This window comes from Grammomys surdaster, unplaced genomic scaffold (assembly GCF_004785775.1).
Source record: "Grammomys surdaster isolate TR1022 unplaced genomic scaffold, NIH_TR_1.0 126013, whole genome shotgun sequence".
Lineage (NCBI taxonomy): Eukaryota > Metazoa > Chordata > Mammalia > Rodentia > Muridae > Grammomys > Grammomys surdaster.
This window is the reverse complement of record NW_021620828.1, coordinates 4,057,008-4,079,589: the sequence shown is the minus strand read 5'-3', so window position 1 is coordinate 4,079,589 and position 22,582 is coordinate 4,057,008. Positions and strand designations below refer to the sequence as shown.

General features: G+C 49.3%; 1 protein-coding gene across 1 annotated transcript in view; it reads left to right on the top strand.

The window, feature by feature from the left end:
• The first annotated feature begins 6,575 nt into the window (after nucleotides 1-6,575).
• Nucleotides 6,576-22,582, top strand: part of Tead4 (TEA domain transcription factor 4) — a 75,621-nt gene continuing 59,614 nt past the window's right edge. The window contains exon 1 of the mRNA XM_028754436.1: nucleotides 6,576-7,245. Coding sequence (XP_028610269.1) covers nucleotides 6,576-7,245 — 670 coding nt within the window. The remainder of the gene's footprint in view (nucleotides 7,246-22,582) is intronic.

Below are 22,582 nucleotides of genomic sequence, written 5' to 3'. Positions count from 1 at the left end.
ATCCTGTCTCAAAGGATGCTGGAGTCAGGGGGGCACTGAAGAGGTGGCTCAGCAGTTAGGACCACCTGCTGATCAAACATGAGGACAAGAATGCAAATCCAAACCCAGCACCAGGGCTGAGTGGGTAACAAATCTCTGTAACTCCAGCTCCACGGTGCTTTCTTCTGGCATCTGAGGGTATGCCCAGCCCCACACAGACGAACATACACTCACACAGACATAGACACATCACAGGAAAATAGGTAATTCTTTAGAAACAAAAACAGGACTGGTGAGTGGATAAAGGGGCTTCCAGCCATAGGACAGTGTGCCTGACAACAGGAGAGGGAGGAGAGAAAAGGAGAGAAGAGAGGTGGCTCCTGGAAGATGTTTTCCAGTCTGCATGTACACAATAAACAAATACATGTAATTTTAAAATGTTTAAAGGCGGTAGGCAATGGTGCTGTACACCTTTAATCCCAGCATTCAGGAGTCAGAGGCAGGTGGATCTCTGAGTTCAAGGCCAGTCTGGTCTACAGAGCCAACTCCAGGACCACAAGGGATACACAGAGAAACCTTGTCTTGAAAAACAAAGCAAAACAAAACATAATAAATAAATAAATAAATAAATAAATAAATAAATCTGTTGTGCATGTCTGTGCACCGTGTGCTTGCAGTGCCTAAGAGAGCCAGAAGAGGGCGTATGGAACCCCTTCCTGGAACTGAGGTTTCACAGGTTTGTAAGGCACCATACAAGGAACTCAACCCCGGTTCTCTGCAAGAGCAACAAGTGCTCTTGGCTGCTGAGCCATCTCTCCAGATTCATGTTGTTTCTCTTCCTGAAACAGGGTCTCACTCTATAGCCCAGGCTGGTTTAGAATTCATTATTTAGTCCAAGCTGACCTCTAGAGAGATGATGGCTCAGTTGGTTGTGACAGCTAATCTTGGCTGTCAACTTGATTATATCTGGAATTAGCTAAAATCCAAAAATAGAGCCCACCTGTGAGAGATTGTTACTTTATTTGAAGTGGGAAGGTCCACTTCCTTTTTGTTTGTTTGTGTTTTGTTTTTCAAGACAGGGTTTCTCTGGGTAGCTCTGGCTGACCTGGAACTTAACTGTGTAAACCAGGATGGCCTTGAATTTACAGAGATCTGCCTATGCCTCAATCTCTCAAGTGCTAGGATTAAAGGTGTGAACCTCCACCGCTCAGTGGAACTGTAGCTATTTGTCTTAGTTAGGGTTGCACCACTGTGAGCAGACACCATGACCAAAGCAAGTCTTATAAAGGATAACATTTAATTGGGGCTGGCTTACAGGTTAAGGTTCAGTCCATTATCATCAAGGAACATGGCAGCATCCAGGCAGGCATGATGCAGGAGGAGCTGAGAGTTCTACATCTTCATCTGAAGGCTGCTAGCAGAATACTAGCCTCTGGACAGCTAGGATGAGGGTTTCAAAGTCCACACCCACAGCACCATGCCTATTCTGACAAAGCCACACCTTCTAAGAATGCCACTCCCTGAGCCAAGCATACACAAACCATCACACTATTTAAATGAAAATTCAGGCCTAGATTGGCTGTCCACCTGGCCACGGGAATCTCACTACCTCTTTTATCTCAATTGAAAGGTCTATTCCTAATCTGGATCTCTGAGACAGGAAGAAACATTTCTGATCTGAGCCATGCCTTCTGCTGGAGACCTATGTAAGGATATTGAAGAGGGAAGTTTCTTTAGGGAAACTTACTTCGTTTCCCTAGCAAGCCTACTTCTTCAGGATTCCAGCATATACCAAAATCCAGCCGATACCTCCAGCCTTGTGGACTGAACTATTGGATTCTTGGACTTTCCGTTCCTAGGCAGCCATTGTTGGATTAGCTGGGCGGCAGCCTGTAAGTCATCCTAGTAAATGCTCTCTCTCTTCTCTCTAACTTATTCTATAAGTTCTCTAGAGAAGCCTCACTAATACAGTGATTAAGATTACTGACTGTTCTTTCAGAGGACCTGGGTTCAATTCCCAGCATCTACATGATAGAGACCTCACAATTGCCTGTTATCTCCAGTCCCAGGGTATTCAATGCCCTTTTCTGGACTGAGGGTAGCAGGCAGGCATGTGGTGTACAAACATGTAGGCTAAACAACATATAATAAAAATTTTAAAATTTAAAAAGAAATTTTAAAGAATTATTGGGCAAGGTTTCTCATACACTTAGGAGGCTGAGGCAGGAGGATTGCTTTAAGTTTGTGATTACATCAGACTACAGTGAGGCATTGTTTCAAAAAAATGCAAATCCTTAAAAAAATGAAACAATAATAGCAGCAGCAGCAGCAGGAGCAGCTGTGGTTCTGTGTTTAGCCCAGCTGCTTAGGCAGGCAGAATGTGGACATGCTAGACTGCATTTACCCTGTGCCACCGCTGCTGTCCAGTGCTGGGCTCAGGGGGAAATACCGCTGGGGGGCGGGTAGACGCAGCCTAGGATGTGAGGATGTGGGAGGCAGAAGCTGAGTGTCCCTGACTCCCGGGGCGGGGGTTGAGGGGGAGTGTCCAGCCGCTGGAAATAGCATGGAGTCGGGAACGAAGGGTTAGGGGTCCACAGGCCTGCGATTGGGAGCCTGGGGCTGGCGACTCCCAAAACTGCTGGACGTCCAGATGCCACTGGGTCACAGAGTTGGGAACTGAGTGGGCCTGCAGGCTGAGGATGAGCCCGGGGCTGGGGGTTCTCAGACTCCCGGACATCCAGACGCTGCTGGAAGTTGTGTTGAGGAAGAGCAGAGACCAGAGGAGGCGCTTGGGCTGAGGAGGAAGCTCAGGGTGGGCCTGAGGGGCTATGGTGGGGGGAACTCCAGCTTAGCTCTTAGTCTTTAGCTTAGCAGAGGTTGTCGGGGAGCGCAGAGGGAGTTTCTGCAGGAGGCTTAGGCAGCTGGCTCTGTAGGCTAAGGGCTTCTCCATGCTTCTCAATGGTTCTTGATTGTTCATCGTGGAAAATGGATGCATACCACCTCCTCAGGGTGGACCAGAGATTAAACACCTTTTGCAGGGAAGAATGTCCGTGAAGGGGCGCATATTGGCTAAACTCAGGGTCTCTAGATATCTCATTAGCATGGAGAACTCTGTTCTGGGCTATGTGACCATAGGTCACATTTCCTGTGTGGGAAGTGTGGCATGCATTCCAAGCCAGGAGTCTGGCAGGGAGCAGGGAGCCACCTACTGTCTCAGGTGGATGCCTGGGTGCCAGGGACTCTGACCCCCCACCCCCCAATCTTACCAAGTTTCCTGGCATGGTCCTCTGTCCCACAGAAACACCAACAAGCCCCAAACCTTCTGGAATCAATTGTGCACACTATTTAGAGAATCTGGCCAGATGGTTGTAGCACACACCTTTAATCCTAGCACTCGGGAGGCAGAAGCAGATGGATCTCTGTGAGTTTGAGGCCAGCCTGGTCTATGGAGCAAGTTCTAGGATAGCCGGATAGCCAGGGGCTGTTACACAGAAAAACCTTGTCTCAAAAAACAGAGAGAGAGAGAGACAGAGAGACAGAGACAAAGAGACAGAGAGACACACAGAGAAAGAAAAAACTAAGGAAACTATTAGGAATTTTAAACAACCCTTTGTTACTTGCAGCGTTGACCACTCCATCATACAGATGTGAGTGAACTTGTGTAATGAAGGATCCTATGGATATTTTGATTGTGATCCACATGGACTAGAAAAACAAAGTTCACTACAGAAACGGAAATAATACCAAACAGCATATGTTAACACTAATTAACATGGTTTTTAAAGCTTGACTTGACCTAATCAACACAAATACCCTTCCCACATCAAAACCAGCTCTGACCACAACCATCTTGTCTTTGGCCTTCCCACGCTTGTTGGACTGGAGCGGTTTGGAGTGCAAGAAAATGGGCAAGCCATGGGCCACGTGATGTAAGTGGAGGGACTCCGTGTCTTCCAGCTGGGTGTAAATAGCTAAAATGTCCCCAGCAGCAGATTCATTCCTGAGGGTCAGTGAACACAGGTCCTGTTCCTGCATTCTGAACACATCTGGGCAGGGATAGACAATCTCTGTAAAGTCACCGTCTGGGGCATGGAAAGATGGCCCAGTGGTTATTGAGTGCTCTTGTAGAGGACTCGGGGTTGGCTCCCAGCACTTACCATCACTTGTAACTCTAGCTCCAGGGGATCTGACATCCTCTGGCCTAGTGTGGTACCTGTGTGTATGTAGGCACACACAATACACATCAATCAAAAAAAAATCACTGTCAGTCACCAGCCCCTCAGAATGGGTGCACCTACCTAATTAGTTTTCTGTAGCTGGAGGTCTTCTGAGATGATCTTCATCTGCTCAGAAAATGGAATGCCCAAAGACCTAGAACTCTCTAGAAGCTTATAAGGGTATGAGCCAGGACGTGAGAGGACACACTTTCCAGCTTGGATCCCCAATGGTCTTGAAGAGAAGCAAGCAAGCAAGCAGGCAAGCAGGCAAGCAGAGGCATTTTCAACCTTCCTCTGTTGCATGTGAAGGGCTGTCCTCCTGTCTGCATCCCCATTGGCATGGCCAGGCTCTTCTTCCACATTATTCTAATCCCCTGTAGTTCAAATTCATTAATTATATTTATCATTTAATTAATTCATTTATTCTGTACCCTGTTCTGCCGGCATATATGCCTGCCGTCCAGAAGAGGGCACCAGATCCCATTACAGATAGTTGTGAACTACAATGTGGTTGCTGGGAATTGAACTCAGGACATCTGGAAGTGTTCTCAACCTCTGAGCCATCTCTCCAGCCCCTATATTTATTTTTGAGGCAGAGTTTTGAGGCATAGTCCAGGCTAGCCTTGAATGCTTGATCTTCCTGCTTTAACTTTCTCTGGCCCTTGACACCAGGCCACCAGGCCACAGCTGGCCAGAGTTCTTACTTCAGTTGAGAGGTGATCAACTATCCTGCTGTTAACGCTTCCTGTCTCAGCCTCAAAGACAATCTCTATCCACAGATCACACACGACTTTACCTTCATTTCCAGATCCTGAGCCTGTGTTCAGTCGCAGGATCACCACTTGTAATTAGGACAGGACAGGAGTCTCTGCATGACATTTAAGACAGTCATCAGAGGGTCTAATGATAGCACCAAGAAAGTGAGCCCTGAGCCTAAGTGGGCTTGATGACGGTCACATCCTCAGTACAGCTTGTATGAGCCCCACCGTCTGGGACCCGCCTCTCTTACCCTTCGGCTCATGCTGGTTTTCAGCGCCTGCTAGGATTTCAGGTGTGTGCTACCACAGGTGTGTAACACCTACTAGTCGTTTGGCTCTTTTTCACATCAAACCTTCCTGAAACACCATTTGGTAAACTCACGCTGGATCAAGGTCGCCCCTCAGACCTGGTAGCAAAGACCTGTACATCCTATTCTATTCCTAAGGCTGAGGCAGGTGCAGCTGACAGAGTTCAAGGTCAGCCTAAGTAACTTAATAGGCGGGTCTCAGAAACCAAACCAAACTAAGGCTGGGGCTACAGCACCGTGGTAGAGCTTTGCCTAGCACACACAGGGCTGGGATTAGACATCAAACTGGAAAAAGTCACTCCTGTGCCTTGAATTTCATTGTTTTTGTTCTTGAATTCATGTGGATTTGCATTAGTGAATTACTGTCTTTCTTGGACAGTGAACTTCTTGAAGGCAAGGGCGTGTTTCCGCACTTAGCTTAGTGTCAGAGTCAATGAAGGACGGTTGGATTAAGTGGTGGGACAGTTTGTACTCCATGCTCACAGATATGTTCGGTGCCTTTCCATGTTCTTTTCATGTGAATGGGATGTGACCAGCTTTGATATGACTCACTATTTAATAAGCATACCAGAATTTATACATCCAAATGAGGGCTACATCCTTCAAAGTCTTCACTTTGTAAGGCTGGTCCCATGATGCTGGCATTTCCGCACTCTTTAGATTACCTCTCTTGGGTACAACTCTGGCATTTATACTACTTTCTTTCAACCTCTCCATGCTACCCTACCTCTCATTTATTATGTATGTCTCCATCTTGTGTTGTCAGTGTTGGGCAAACGATAAGATAAATCTGGAAATTTACTGCCTTCCGGAAAGAGTTTGTTTCACCAGATCAGACTGGGGGAGCCACAGCAATAAAAATTTAATGATAGTGCTTCAGAGATTGTTTGACTTTGGGAAATAGCAAAGGCTTTTTCTGCTTTGATTTTAAGTTTCCCAAGTGACAAGGCGAGTGAAGGAGTTCGGTAGTAACTAATTGCTTTAAGCCAAATGGTTCTAAAGACTCCCAGCCCGAGCCCACGTGTTTCTCCTAAACTGATCTGTCATGCTTCTTTGAAACTCAGACTTCTAACTTCATGGCGACGCTGTCCTGTACCCTGGGTTGGTCACCAGTTAAGTTCCAGCTCTCTGTGAACCACTGCTGAGACCTAATCTTTCTTTATTATTTCTCTCAGCATCCGGTGGACCTATTAACAGGATAAAGATTTACAGAGTTACAACAGAGCCCAGGACCCGTCTCCCTTTTCTTCCCTGCTCTCTGAGAAGTGACAGTTCTGCAGATCCCGAGAGACAAGGAAAGAACTGAAAGGCTGATGTTGGGGAGGGCTGGCAAGGGAAAGCGGTGGCGGATCTGGGAGCAGAGCCGGGAGTTCCTGCTTCCTGCTCCCGGAGCGAGTGTCCTCCGTAGCAGCCTCGGGGAAGGGAACGGCCCTTCCTGCTCCCGTCCGAGTACTCCTGGAGCGCAGCGAGGCGCGCCCCACCCTGGCGGAGGGGACGGTTTTCAGCTGGAGGTGGTGGAGGGACAGCCTGGATCCGACGCCGCCCGGCGGTGCGGGGAGCTGGATGAGAGCGGGAAATCCGTAGATCAGAGTCAAGGCGTGTGGGCGCGAGCGGCGGGAGGCGCAGAGGGGTCCGCGGGGTTCCCGGGTGTCTTCGCCGTGCCTTGTCCCGTGGCCGGCCGCGGTCCCCCTGGCCCCGCCCAGCCGCGGAGCCCAGCCTCTCTCCGACCGGGTCTCCTCCCTAAGGTGCGGGTGGCAGCGCCACTCCCTCCGTTCCCTCCCCAGCCGCGCGCGTCTCATTCCAGCGCCCATTCCGCGCATTCCTGCCGGGCTCCTCTGCAAACTCCGGCCCCGGGGGTGGGGACCGCCTCTGCTACGCGCTCGGGCCCCGCTGCCGTCGCCGCGGCTGGAAGACTTGGCGCCCCGCGTGGACCTGCTGCACCCGGCCGAGCGCTCCCACCCCGCCTCCTGAACCCTGGGACCGGTAAGGCTGCTGAGTTCGGACGACATCCGCGTCCCTCGTGGTCCCGGGCAGCAGTAGAGGACCAGTGGAGCACGTGCGGGTGGTGGAGTCCAGGGGCTGGGCAGAGCAGGGTCGCCTGGCTGAAGTTTTAGAAGCTGGAGACTTAAGGAGCCAAAGCCAGGCCCTTTTCTACTTTTCAGCCTGGAGAGCCCATAAGGGAGGTGTGTTGCCTGGACCTTTTGCAGAGGTTCCCCAAGGTTTGAGACGCCGTTGCTCCCCACGGTGAGAAGTGATGGACCAGAGCTCCCAAACTCCAAGGCTCTGTACCCTAGCAGGCAGCCCAGGGGCGCGCCGCGGTGCACACACGTGTCAGGGGGCTCCAGGCACACCCACGCTCCGTCCGATTCAGTGAGTTCAAGCAAGGTATTACTGCGCCAGCATCCTTAAGTTTTTGGGTGTACCTGAGGAAGAGATATCTGTGTGCTGTGACTCACCTTGCTCTCAGGAGGTGTATTTGTTTGTGCTAAACGCGGCAGTGGGTGCACTGCTACTTGAAGAGGGTGCTGTCTGAAACCCTGTGTGTCGGAGTGGGTGTGTGATGCCTCCACTCCAAGACCGTCGTCGCTCTGAGGATGTTGGTTCTGGCTCTGACTTCTTCCTGAAGAACCTGAGCAGGGGACAATGTCTCCAAGTTCTTTGTGTTCAGGGTGAATTTGACAGTAGTAGTTGTTCCCCCCTCCTCACTCCATCCCCGCTGGGTTGAGCATTGCTGGCAGGAAGCTGCCTACACCTGCCCCCCTTCCAGGCAGCTGTCGTTCTGAGGGAGTGTGGATCCTGTTCTGGCAGAATCCTTTAGGGAACTGCTAGTAGGCTAAGCAAAGCTAAGATCTTTGCCCTTAGGGGCTAGAATGGGTTGTTGGTAATGTTTATGGGGGTGGACCCCCTAAAAGGAAAAGAGCTTGTTAGGTTGTTTTCTTTTGAGACAGAAGTCTTCTGTAGTCTAGGCTGGCCTGGTACTACTGCCTTAGCAGGAGGTGGCATTCATTCTCCTGCCTCAAAACATTTTTTTTTCTTTTCTTTTTTTTGTTTTTGTTTTTGGAGACAGGGTTTCTCTGTGCGGCCCTGGCTGTCCTGGAACTCACTCTGTAGACCAAGCTGGCCTCGAACTCAGAAATCCGCCTGCCTCTGCCTCCCAAGTGCTGGGACTAAAGGCATGCACCACCACCCGGCTTTTCCTTCTTTCTTTTCTCTCTCTCTGTTTTTTTTTTTTTTTTTTTTTTTTTTTTTTTTTGAGACGGATTCAAAAGATCAAGTGGGCCTTGAACTCACAGCAGTCTCACCTCAGCCTTCCAAGTGCTGGAATTACAGGCCTGAGTCACCAGGCTTAGTTGACCGATTTGGATGTTGGATAGTGTTTGTTAGGCGATTGATAGTGTTTCTAAGTTGGCTTCAAGGAAAGGGGTGTCAGTGGGAACCTTGAAGCAACAAGGGGGAGAAAATCTCTCATTCCTCGATAGCCAGGGTCTTGCTCTGGAACACAGGCTGGATGTTCAAAGTGGATGATCCTCTGCCTCAGCTTCCCCCCTCATTCTTCACAGTTAGGGAGGCTGCCTTGCTTCTGTGTGGAAACTTGAGCAGTCTCTGTAGGAGTGCTTTAGTGACAGTTGGGAAGGTGAGGGCTCCTCGGACCGACCCGGTAGCTGAGGCCAGGATATTGACCGGAGAGTACAGACTTGGTATCAGAGCTGTCCATCATTTACACAAGGAGGTGATGGTTAGGGTTTCTCGGAAGGAAGGAACAGAGAACCTGTCAGGAGGCGGGGTAGGGGCTATTGTGTTTATCTTTCCTTCTATCCTGCTGATGTAGATTAGACACTCTGACTGGGACGTACCTCATATTCCATACTGGCTCAGGCCGTGTCTACAAGAGCAGCTCTCATGGGGTTAGGAAACACACAGCTTGATACTCGCTACCTTTAAGGAAGGCTTGGGCTCCGTTTCCTGATGAGTAACACTGGGGGTGGGGGTGGGGATGGGGGTGAGCAACTAAAACCTGTGCAGAAAGCTTGCTCTGAAAATAAAGAATCTGTTAGCACATCCCCAAGGCCCCTGGAGATGGTGTAGCCTATGTTTTCCTAAGCTTGCTTCGGTAAACCCCCTCCCCCTTCCCCTTTCCAGGTTGAGGGTTGGACCCGGGGTCTTGTAACATGTGAGACTAAAGGATTTTGCGTGATTGTTCTCTGGGCACCCTTTGGGAAACCTCAGCACATGTCATATTTATTTTGCCAATGTGAATTGGGCATTTGCTGTGGGTGCAGTGCCATGGGGAGGCTTCCCTTATGAATTATGCCCCTAGGTAACATAATTCTCCAGCGCCCGTATTCTCGCTTCCATTTTTACCTGCCCTCAGGACATGTTTGCTGAGCACTGTCGGAGCCTCTGTCAATGTCCAGCCCCTTCGTGGGGAAACTGAGACCTGGGGAGGGACCATAACGTGTTTAGGATCGCACAAGGTCTGAGTGGCAGAGTTGGAACTGGAGCCCAAGTTCTTCACTTTGGATTATGTCTCCTGCTTTTTGGAGCCCAATATCTGGGTCCCGAGACCCTATCCACTTTCATCTAATGGGTGTGGAGACTGTAACAGTCTGACTCGGGTGGTGTCTACCATCTGGTGATACAGATAGATGGTTCAGGCAGGCATTTTCTCTTGCATCCCAGCAGAAAGTATACAGCTAACTACCCTATGGTAGGATACAAGCATGGCAGCCTGGGAGGATATCAGGACAGCTTTCAAATCTATTCTCCTTCGTCTAAAGGTCTAGGCATTACTCTGCCAGGTGTGTGGGGAGGTATGCTATATATGTACATATGTGTGCATGCATGCATGTATGTATGAATATATATGTCTATATCAATGTATTTATGTATATATGTATGTATATATATATATACATATCTATTGATGTCTCTATGTACCTATGTATGTATGTATGTATGTATGTATGTATGTATCTGTCTATGTATCCATCTACTCTGTCTATCATTTTGCTTCTCTGTTCTAGGGATGAACCCAGAGCCTCAGGTTTGAGCTTTCAGTTCCCAACTCTATCTTTTCCATCTCCCAGGATGCAAATGTCACAGCCTCCTTTGGCCTCCATTCTGCGGTCTTGTGCTGGTGACTGTCACAAAGCAATACCTATTGCCAAACTTGTGTCTCTTCCTTCTCAGGGGAGGTAGAAGACATCAGTCCCTGACTTTGGACCTCACCCTTCCCGGAGCTGAGGCCAGTCTCCGTGGCAGTTGGAAATTCAGGGCTCCTGAGGGTGCCTTTACCTCTCTGCTCCCCTTGACCCCTTGTTGGCAGAAGCAGGAACAACGGCTCTGTTTAAAGCAATGAAACTGGAGCTGAACAGCTGCTCCCCGGCACCCTGAGGGCGGGGGTGTCACCAGCTCAGGGGCCCAGGTGGAGGTTGGGGCAGGGCAGGCTACTGCCTGACTGGGAGCATGGAGTCTCCATCTCCAGTGTAACCCTGAAGTGGCAGTTTTTCCTTCCTGTGCGGTCTTTAAGGTTGTATGCTGAGGAGAGTCTAATCACACCTGTGTGGTTGATCCCGGGCCTCTCAGCTGGTGGGCTGGGATCCGTGAGAAATTTCCCACTAGAACTCCAGGCCAAGATCTGTGCCCATCTGTTTGCTTGTCATACAGGCCAGCTTCCAGAAAGGTAGGAGGATGGGCCAGCTCCTTGGTGTGGGCCAGCTCGGTGGCCAGGGTGGGCAGGCTGGTCCCTGTGGGTGGGGACCCGGCTTCCTTTGACCCAAACTCAATGTGAACAATAGACTTCAGAGGAGTCACCAGGGGCAGGAAATGGGAGCTGTGCTAAGGCCAGGGTGACCCTCCTGGGGGGATGGGATTGTGTATCCGGTTGAGTGTTACGGCCAGTGCAGAGGGCACTGGGGAGGGGCTGATGACACACAGGGTGGGCCCTGGGGTGGGGCTCTCTGCCTAAGGGGGCCATTGACTCAGAGTGAAACCTGAGCAGGAGGACCCATCATCTGACTGAGCACCCTGGTCTGTGTCTTACCAGCAAAGATCTTGTGTCTGGCAGCCTCTTCTGCCAAGTTCCTGCCAGGCTCACCAACCAGGCCAGAACCGTGCCTTTCCCTTCCCCTAGAGCCCCCAGGATGGCTTCAGGAGTTGCCTTGGCCAGGATGAAAGACTAGTGTTGTTTCTTCCTGGCTGCCCTCCAACCTGGCTGGCCTCCACTTTGGCATTGAGCCCTAAGTAATAGTTGATGGGCAGGTAATGTTGGGCAGAGCTCTGGGTAGGGAGACAGCAGCCTCGGGCCACTTGGACGACTGGGAAGAGATTTCTTCAGTCACAGTCCGAGCAAGACAGGCAGGGGGAGATTCCTGCCTGAGGCAGGTGGTGGAATGTTCTAACAGCCTGGACACTTATCTTGCCACCATCTGTGGAAGGGTGGAACAGACTCTGAGAGAGCTAAAGTACACTTACCTTTGGGAGAAGTGAGTGCAGGTCAGCCTTTGAGGTTCAGAGGCTGCCTCAGAGAGGACATAAGACCATTGCTGGGACCCAAAAGGGGGTGGGGCAGAGAAAAACACATGCTAGCTTGATTTCTCTCTCCAAGGGACAAGATGAAGGTCCTGAAAATGGAGCAGTAGGCTTCTCCTTCATCCCTTGCCCAGTTTTTTGATCGTTTTATTCTATTTATTGGTTTGTTTGTTTCCTGAGCTGAGACTGGATCCTAGGATCTCATACATGCTAGGCTGGTGCTCTGACCCTAACCTTCTGTCAGAGTTTTACACAAAACCTCTGTGAAAAAACTGAGCTCAAGCTGAGCAGTGGTGGCACATGCCTTTAACCCCAGCACTTGGGAGGCAGAGGCAGGCGGATTTCTGAGTTCGAGGCCAGCCTGGTCTACAGAGTGAGTTTCAGGACAGCCAGGGCTCCACAGAGAAACCCTGTCTTGAACCCCCCCCCCCCCAAAAATAATAATAATAATAAAAACCTGAGCTCAAAGTAACAAGTCTCTAGCCTGGATTCAGTCTGTGTCATCTTTGGATGGATTAATAGTCCTTTTCTTTCTTTTTTGTTGGTGGTGCTGGGACTGGAACTTGGGGCCTTGTGTGTGCTAGGAGAGCCCTATCGCTGAGCAACACTGTAACCTTTCAGTAAGGTTTTTCTGGCAACAGAAGTGACTGTGGTGTGGGGTGTCATTCCCCTTCCACTCCCCAAAGGAAGTATCTGACAGAAGAGACGCCACAGCTCTCTCTAGCTTCATTCTGTCAGTCCTGTGGTGTTGAGGATAGTAAGCTCTGGCTGGCAGAACCAGGTCTATGTTTTCTCACCTGGCTAGAATTTTCTAGAAGGTTGGAGATTAAGCAAAAAGAAGGTGTTTTTTTTTTTTGTTTGTTTGTTTTGTTTTTTGGAGACAAGAGTTTCTTTGTGTAACAGCCCTGGCTGACCTGGAACTCACTCTGTAGACCAGGCTGGCCTTGAACTCATGAGATTCACCTGCCTCTGCTTCCCAGGTGCTGGGATTAAAGGCGTGCATCTTCATTGTCTGGTAACATGTAATTTTTACTTGTCTGGAAAAACAGTTTTCCTCCAGTGCTAGAAGATTGAACTCTGGGACTCGGCAAGGACCTTCCTCCTGAGCCACATCCTGAGCCTTTTCAACTTTGGCTGTATTGTTTTCTGAGGCACATATCTCAAGCTGGTTTCAAACCCATTGTGTAGCTGACAAGGACCTTGAACCAAGGACTCCTGCAGGCCTCTACCTCCCTGGGCTGGTTACAGGCACGTGTCACCTTCACCTGGTTAGGTGGTACTGGAGGTAGAACCCAGGGCTTTGTGGATGTCTGGCAAGCATTCTGTCAAGTAAGGTATATTCCCAACTTGTACTTTTTTGACCCAGAGGCTTAGGTAGGCCAGGTGGACCTCAGCCTATATATATAGTTATGGATTAATTTAAATTTATTATCTCCCTCCCTCTGGCATCCGAGTGCTGTGCGCACCCACCACTGTGTCTTACTCCCTTGTTTTCAGACAGGGTCAAACACCGTACTCCCAGTTATTGAGATTAGAAGGTGTGAGCCACCGCACCAGGTTTAAAATCTCTTATTTATTGTCAAAATGAATATGGACTCATTGTAGAAAACCTGGAAAATAAGAAGGAAATTGAGAGGAATCTCCCCCCCCCCATGGCTTGTAATACCATAACTTAGGAATGAGGCAGTGGCATTATAAGGTCTTTTCTGAGCTCTTTGACATTCTGCCCACATCGATAGCAAGTTTTCTATTTTTGTGTCTTCTTTGTATGTGTGTATGTGTGGCAGTTTTTGTGGCTTTAAGCACAAATAGAATGCCTTCGTTTTCTTTTGTGTGGTCTGATGGTCTGTCACATTGGTGACTGATGGGTAGCTCTGCGCTCTGTGCATGATAACCTTGTGGATCTTGGAAAACGCACTGTGAGCAATCTCAGCACCTGGCTCAGCACAGTAGGATTTGTTGATACGCAGGGAGCACTTCAACTCCTTGACTTTGTGGACCAGGAACTTCCAGAAGCCACTGAGCAGTGTGTGCTCCATTTTCTTGTCCTCGTAACCAATGCTGGGTATCAGGATCTGGTCTTCCAATCTCCTCTGCATGGTGTTGTTTATACCGCTGGGCTCCCACCAGTTACACTTCATTTACTGACTTGTGTCAGATGAACATCTTGGTCCCGTTCTGTGCGTGTGAATTTGTGCTTCATTAGAGGTCGAAGGGCAGTGGTGATGCCAAGCAGAAGCGGGCATGGGAGTGGGTGGGGTTTCTGGTGTCTCTTTCAAACGTGTAAAAGTTGTATTGTGTGTATGTGTGGTTTACCTGCACTTGTGTTTGTGTACCATGTGTGTACATTGCCCTTAGATGACAGAAGAGGGTGCTGGATGGTCCGGGACTAGAGCCAAGATGGTTGTGAGCCACTGTGTGGGTGTTGAGCATCCAACCCAGGTCTCTGCATCTTTGGAAGAGCAGCCAGTGCTCTTAACCATTGAACCATCACTCCAGGCCCTGGTTTTTCTTTCTGAGTCAAAGTCTCACTAAGGAGCTTAGGCAGATGGCCTGGGACTTTGGATCCCTCACTTCTTTGACTTTGGCATGCTGGATGGGACTCTAGGCATTCACCACCATGCCTGCCCAGTGTTTGAATGTCTTACCTGAGGCTGGTGGAGGGATTGGGAGCTATGGTCCCCATCGCTATCATTCCTCACTGTAGAAGGCAACCAGCCCCTCTTTGTGGTCACAGCAGAGGAGGTTCATCAGGTCTGAGGTGACTTCCTCATGCAGGCCGAGCGCCTCAACCCTTGGAGCCCCATCTTAGAGCCTGTAGGTGTTATCTGGGATCTTGTGTAGGAGGTCTATGCTCTCTGCCCTTGTGGGAAACTGGCAGGGGTGACCTGTGTACCTGTTTTAGCCCTTCTGCAGTACTGGGCCTTGAGTTTTCATGTTAGCTTGGGAGGTCCCACTAGTGAATTTTCCCACCCACTAGTGATGTTAGGGGAATTTCCCTCCTGACCTTCCAGCTAGAGGTGCCTTCCAAACTGGAGGTGAGGGTTCGAGAGAGGAGTGTCCGGGCTGGTCAAGAAAGAAACAGGGGAATGTGACAGTTGCTGTCTGCCCCCCCCATCTTTGTGTTAGAGTCAAGCCACACCTTGGTCCCACCCTGAAATTAGGGTATAGGGAGGGTGACTCTAGAATGTAGTAGTAATTCAGATGCCAGAAAAGCGCTACCCAACAGAAATGAGATCTAAATGAGAAGACTGTGGGACAGCTCAGTAGTGGAACATTTGATTGGTGTACTTAAGGATCAGTTTCATCTTGAGGCTGAGGCAGGAGGATTGTAAATGTAAAGACAGCTTAGGATGTATATTAAGACTCTGAGTCAAAAAAATGTTAAGGGCTGGGGTAGGACGTCAGTGGAGTGCTTGCCTAGCATGTGAAAAGCTCGGGTTTGGCCAGGCAAGATGCTTGCTGCCAAGCCTGGTAACGTGAACTCAGTCTTTGGGACCCACGTGATAGGAAGAGAGACCCAACTCCCAAAAGCTGTCTTTGGCCTCCACCCTTCTGCAATGACATGTGTGCAGCTTCTCCCCCAGCAAACAAGTGAAATAAAATGTAGTTTCTTATTTGTGGTGGTGTATACACTTTTAATCCCAGTACTTAGTGGGAGTGGGCAGAGGCATGTAGACATCTGTGAGGATGAGGTAGCGGCTACAGTCAGTGTCTCTGTGTGTAGCTCCAGGCTAGCCAAGGGCCTTAGAGCGAGACCTTGTCTCAGAGTCAACAGACAACAAAACACGGCCTAGAAAGATAGCTTAGCTGGTAAGAGCATTTACTGCTCTTGCTGAGGGCCCGGGTTCGGTTCTCACCACATGACAGATGGGCAGCTCATGCTGTTTGCAACTCCAGTTCCAAGGGCTCCAACATCCTCTTCTGACCTGTGCAGGCACCAGGCACACCCAAACTACATGCCAAACACATATAACATTACGATATATATATATATAATTTTTTTTTTCCAAGACAGGGTTTCTCTGTATAGCCTTGGCTGTCCTGGAACTTACTCTGTACTTGGCTGTCCTGGAACTCACTCTGTAGACCAGGCTGGCCTCAAACTCAGAAATCCTCCTGCCTCTGCCTCCCAAGTGCTGAAATTAAAGGTGTGCACCACCACTGCCTGGCTATTACAAAATATTTTTAAAAGTAATATATTTTTAAAAACCTCTATGCTACCTTCTCAGCGACCCATAAAATTTTATAATGTTTTGACTTGCTATAATAGTAGATCTTAATATGTAACAGATGGGAAAGGCCAATGAGAGAGAAGTTTCCTTGCATGTGGAAGGCGACCTGAGTTCGGTCCCTAGTACTGGGAGTAAAGTACAATGATAAATGATAGATGGTATTATTCAAGTATTGAAAATCACACTTGATAGGGCGTCTCAATCCAGATCAGCTGTGCCTCAGTGTAGCCCGCCACCTGGGGCCAATGGATACTGATTGGCTAGTGTAGCTTTCCAGCCAGCCTGCCTGAGTCTAAGCTCCTGTCCTGTCACCTGATAGCAGTGGGACCCAGGAAGGTTTTTCTAGGGCAGGTTATTTAAGTGTATGGTGTCCCTCAGTTTCCCATTCTCAGTTGCAGAATGGAGGTGAAAATGCTTATGGGAACCCAAGTTCAGTGGCTCAAACCTGTAACTCCAGCTTTCTGGAGGGAGGCTGAGTCAGGAGAATCTGAGTTCAAGATAGCCTAAGCTGCAGGAGGTCCTATCTCAGCCGAAGAAAGGGAGAAAAAAGTCACTAGCAGTTTCATAGTTGACGTGAAGATGAACTGAGTTACTGTATAAAGTGTTTCGGTCCTTGCTGGGCTCTCCTAAGCACCGTGTAAGTGTTTGTCAAATAAATGACTTATGGATGGTCCTTAAGAAACTAGATGAGTTGGAATTTTTAAGGAGGGGCTGGTGATATGTTTGGAAAAGTCTAATAGTGATGCAGCCAGGGGAGGCTAGGTCTGATCCCGTCGTGGTTCTGCGTTGTGACACTGATTTCAGAGGACAGTGCTGAGGTACAAATGTAAATAGGCCTAGTCCCTGGCCTGATGCTCAGTGCCCAACAGAGACTGACTGAATAATGACAGTCTTCAGGATGAAGAAAGAGTTATTAGAGGTCCAGTGACTCATTCTGACGGGGCTGGGAGGAGCCAAGGAAGGCTTCCTGGAGGAGGTGGGGGAGAAGCTTTGTGAATGGGTCGGGCTGTGACAGTGTGTGCAGGAGATGGGGACACAGGTAGAGGTAGAAACATCTTCGTAGACCGAGGACTGTTACCACTGCAGTGATCTCTGTGTCGGGGCTTATAAAAGGGGGAGATTTGAATTGCACACTTCAGGCAGGATGTAGGTATACGTACGTACGTGCGTGCTTGCGTGCGTGCGTGCGTGCGTGTGTGCGTATGTGCCTACCTGCATACATGCATGCATTCATACGTGTTTGCCGGCGATCGCCCCCCACAATGTTAGGCAGGCAGATTACCACCGACTTTAAGGGCTTACTTTAAGTTTACATACACCAAAACATGCTCTTGACGGTGTGCTGTTTACAGGTTAGGGCAAACGCATGGAGTCGTAATGGAGTCGTAAGTTCACATCACAAGGTTCAGGACAGTTCCAGGTCCCCGTATCTCTTCACTTACAGCCGCCTCCCCTCCCCCACGTTTGTATCTTGGCAGCACCAGTCCGGTCTCTCTCTAGCCCTGTGATTTTTGCCTTTTCAAGAAAGTCATACAAACCAACCCATACAGTTGTACAGTTCGAGTAGTCTCCATTACTTACTATAAATGGACGTACCACAGTGTATTCAGTTCTCTATCCTAGGTTCTCCAGCTAGTTGTGACTAAAACTATTAACATGTTGGTTTTTTTCTGTTTCTGTGTGAACTCGGGCTTTTTGTTTTTCTTGCATAACTACTTAGGAAGTGGATGGCTGGGTCTTTTGTAACAGATGTCGACGATCCTGATGATGCTTTATGAGGCCAGAGAGACGGTTGAGTGCACTGGCTGCTTTTCCCAGAGGACCTTTGTTCAGTTCCTAGCACCCGTTCCTGGGATTTCGTGCACCTCTTCTGGTCTCCATGGTAACCAGGCATGCAGTACTTGTGGTATTCGCATCTCAGTGCAGAGACAAACACTCATACACTGTATCTGAATCTGCCATCCTGGTTTCCAGGATGCACCATTTTGTGTTTCCACTTAGCAGCTTGTGAGTATGTTCCTTGCTCAGTCTCATGTCACACCGTTGCTGGTATTTATTTGTTCTATGTGTATGCTCTACCACTTGTGTGTCTGCTGCTTCCACGGGGGCGTAAGAGCCTCTGGGCTGCGCAGTGGTTGGGCAGAGAGAGGCAGGTAGATCTCTTGAGTTTGTGGCCAACCTGGTTTACAGAGCAAGTTTCCGGACAGCTAGGGCTACACAAAGAGAACTCTGCCTCAACAACAACAACAACAACGACAACAACCACAACAATTACAACAACAAAACAAAAACAAACAGAAAAAAAAATCTTCTGGAATTGCAGTTACAGGTGGTTGTGAGCCACCTCGTGGGTGCTAGGAACAGAACCTGGGTCCCCGCAAGAGAACCAGTGCTCTTAACCGCTGAGCCATGCAGCCCTGTTTTATATTTTCTAATGGTTAGTGATGCTGAACATCTCGTTTGCTTATCACTATAGTGAAGGGTCTTTAATGATTTTTAATATTTATTTATTTATTTATTTGTTTTTAATGTGTACCATATGTGTACTTAGTGCCCTAGGAGGTGGTAAGCCTCCATGTGGGTGCTGCAAATGGAACCTGGGTGGTCTGTGGAGAAGAGGCTCAGGCTCCGGTGGGCATCCTCTCTGGCTGGCCAATGGTACCTGGTCTTTCATGCACGGTGGGTCAGGCTAGGCTAGCTCCACCCAGGAAAAACAATGCTATTGCCCCAGCCTGTACCTCAGCCATTTACATGGCCTTGTTTCCAAACTGAGTGACCACGCGTTCTGGAATGGGAGGTGGGGTGCTTGGTAGGCCTTCCGGGGTGCTGGGTGTGTAGCTGAGACATAGGGACTCAGCAGGGTGAGTTTTCTGGGTCAGGGTGGATCCTCTGATTTGGTAACCTCGGTCCAGAGTGCCTCTGTTCTAATCCCTATCTCAGTGGCTCTCAGACATTTCTATGGGAAATGAGCCCAGGCTAGGTGGATGCTGTCTCCTAACTCTTTCTGGAGCTGGGCCTCCCTGTATACTGGAGGCATGGCTCTGTCATGGTAGAGTGTTTCTTCTCCATGAAAGTCTTGAACTTAGTGAGGGGCAGAGCTCCAGCTACTGGTTTTTGCTTAACCTTAGGTCCTGGATGGGTAAGGGTAGCCCTGAGTCCTTGGGAGAGTAACTGAAGGCTAGCCCAACCCTAAGGCTGGGGGGAAATAAACCTTAGTGTGTGCTGCATCTGCCCCAGGGGCTGGATGACGGGACTCTATAGTCAGCTCCCTGGGCCTGTCTGCCGGAAGACTCCCTAGGGTGCTTCCTGTGTTGAGAGCAGAACTTTTCTGGGACAGGTCTGTTTCCAGTAAAGTTAGCATCTCCACTTCCCAGTTCTTTCTTCAGCCTGCTAAGGACTGTCATCACTTTTGCTTCAGTGTGACGCCTGAAGGGAGGTCCCTATAGGATGAAAGAATGCTAGAGAAAGAATATGTCTTTCCTATTCCAAATTTAACCTTTTGTTTGTTGTTTTCCAAGACAGATTCTCCCTGTGTGGCCCTGGCTGTTTTCAAGTTGACTTTGTAGATCAGGCTGGCCTTGAACTCACAGAGCTCCATCTGCCTCTGCCTCCTGAGTGCTGGAATTAAAGGCGTATGCCACCACTACCTACTTCCCAGTTTAAAATTAATTTTTTTTTTTTTCGAGACAGGGTTTCTCTGCCTTGGCTGTCCTGGAACTCACTCTGTAGACCAGGCTGGCCTCAAACTCAGAAATCCGCCTGCCTCTGCCTCCCAAGTGCTGGGATTAAAGGCGTGCGCCACCACCGCCCGGCTAAAATTAATCTTTAAATTGCAATTTTACGGTGTGTGCATGTGCACATGTGTGTGTGTGTGTGTGTGTGTATAAGAGAGAAAGAACCAAAGCACACACATGAAGAGGACATCTTTCAGTAGTCCATTGTCCTACAATGTGGGTCCTGGAGACTGAACTCACATTGTCAAGCTTGGCAGCAGGTGCTGCTGAACCATCTTTCTGGCCCTAAGGAGACATTTTTTTCCCCCTTCACTATGGACCTGTGGTTGGCTCGGAACTTGGTCTGTGGACCAGGCTGGCTTCAAACTCACAGAGATTTGATTGCCTCGGTCTCTCATACTCCCCCCTCTGTATCCCCCCACACCCCCAGAGTGTGCCATCAAACCCAGTAACTAGATTTAAAAATAGCAGATATGGGGGCTGGAGAGATGGCTCAGTGGTTAAAAGCTAAAGCCCTGCGTTGCTTTGCAGAGGACCTGAGTTCATTTCCCAGCTCACGATCCCCTCTTAACCCTAGCTCTAGGGGATCTGACACCCTCTGAGGGCACCTACATGCATGTGCAGGTATCCACCATGCACAGACATATGTACATATGCATGGTCAAAGTAAAAACGGAATCTTAAATGTGTATCAGTTTGGAGTCTATAGATGAATCCAGGAGAAAGTCTAGAGGGCCGGGATTTATGCCTCTTCCCTCAGTTTCTCTGATTACTAATATCTCAAATCAGTGTGGTGTCTGTGGTTTAACTGAGCTGGTGTTAGCAGTCTGTCAGCTCTGGGGCTCTGAAGCCTGCATAATGGTATATCCTCACTATGGCAGTATCATGGGCCTAAAAGTCCTTTTCATCCTCTCCTCTAATCCCAGATAACCTCTGACCTCTCTCTTTGCCCAGGGAGGTTTTTTTCCTCCATTTGTCTCTTCCTCTTCCTCGATCTAAAGGAGGTGTAGTGGGTGCCAGAAGAATCCCCTGTGTCCTGCTCTGTCACACTTCACTTTATCCCCTCGACACAGGGTCTTTCTGAACCTGGTGATAGGCTGGTGGCCAGCAAGCCCTAGAGATCTGCCTGTCCTCTCCTCCCCTCCTGCACTGGGAGGTGCAGGTCTGTGGAATCCGACTCAAGCCTTCGCTTTTCCCCAGAAGGTACTGTCACCCACGGAGCTGTGTCTCTGTGGGTCAGTCTCCCCAGCTTCAGAAGAGCAGAGAATGCAGTGCTGATCTGAGCAGGGCATCCTCCTCCAGCCTCATCCTGGCTGAGTTTGAGCCCTCTACTCTCTTAAGACTCTTATCTCTTCCCATTTCTCTGGGTCTGTGAGCCTCCTTGTTTTGTCCTTTCTAGGATGGTTGAGATGGCAGAGACTCATCTTTTCTGACTCTTCCTTCACCTGGCGTTTTCCATGGCTTCATAACAAGTGCCTTTTTTCATCACTGAATAATACTCCACAGTCTTGACCTTTTATTTTTGGAAATGGGGCTGCTGGAGTTCAAAGAGGGCCAGTGTGCGCTTTTTAAAGGTTCCCGAAGTCTGTGGGAAACCTGAGCTGGAGTCTGATCCTTTCTCTTCCCGCAGCCCCGTTCCCAGGGACGTAAAAACCCGCGTTTCATCATGGCTTGGTTACCAACTGTGAGGCCCCAGACAGAGGGTGGAGGCGTGTGGAAGCCACTTGCTGTGACCCACTTCCTGGAGGTGTTAGGGACAGGTCTGCAGACACCCACGGCTCAGCCGTTTGGAGAGGCTAGTTTGGGTCAGGCTCCCCAGTTTCCGAGGAACAGAGGATGGATGCTGATCTTCGCAGGGCGTCCTCCCCCAGCCTCACTCAGGCTGAGTTTGAGTCCTGTAGCCTCTTTAAGACTCTTATGTCCCTCCTTTTCTCTGGGTTTGAGAGCTTCCCTTCCCACCTCTCCCACATGAGGCTCCGCCCTGATTTCCTTCCCTAAGCGCCGCCCCGCCCACTACGTATCTGCCTTTCATTCCTCCTGATTCACATACAGCCTCCCCCTCCTCGGCCCCTCCCTGCAATGCTGCTGGAACTCCGAGGAAGCAACCCTTAAACTCTTGTTCTGATGTAGTCACGTTTGTTTATGTATTGGTTTGTTTGTGTTAGAGACCTGGGGCTCATCTGGAGCCTTGCCTCTGAGTAGCTGGAACTACCAGCAAGCCAGCATACCTGAATCCTTATCACTAGCGGCGTGGTTATATTTTGGAAGAGCACGAGGTTCAGAGAGGTCCTGTAAGAGATGAGTCTCTTGTCTTGTGGTGACTCCTCTTCTCTGCTCAGGCTTTTTTTGTCCAGTGTATCTTCCCTCCAAAGAATAAGGGTGCTTCTCACTACTTCTTCCCGAGATTCCCATCCCATCAAGAGCAAGGTGTTGTCATTGTCCTGGGTGGCAGTAGGTGCTTCGGATGGATGCACACAGCCAGGCAAGCCTTCTACCACTGAGCTACACCCTAGACTGGACAAATCTGTTTATTTTTGTTTGTTTATTTCGAGACATAATCCCACACTGTAGCCCAGACCGCCCTGAACTCAGTGGGTGGCCCAGATTGGTCTTGAATTTGGGGCTCTCTTCCTGCCTCAGTCTTAAGAGTGCAGGAATTGCAGGCATAAGTCACCACACCTGGCTACAATTTTTGGTGCTAAGGTTCAAATTCTGTCTGGCTCACACCATGCAAGTAGACACTCAAGGAGCTGAGCAGCCATGTAGCTGGTAAGAGATAAGTTTGAATTTTTGGAAGCTTCTTTCTTATAAGTAAACTAG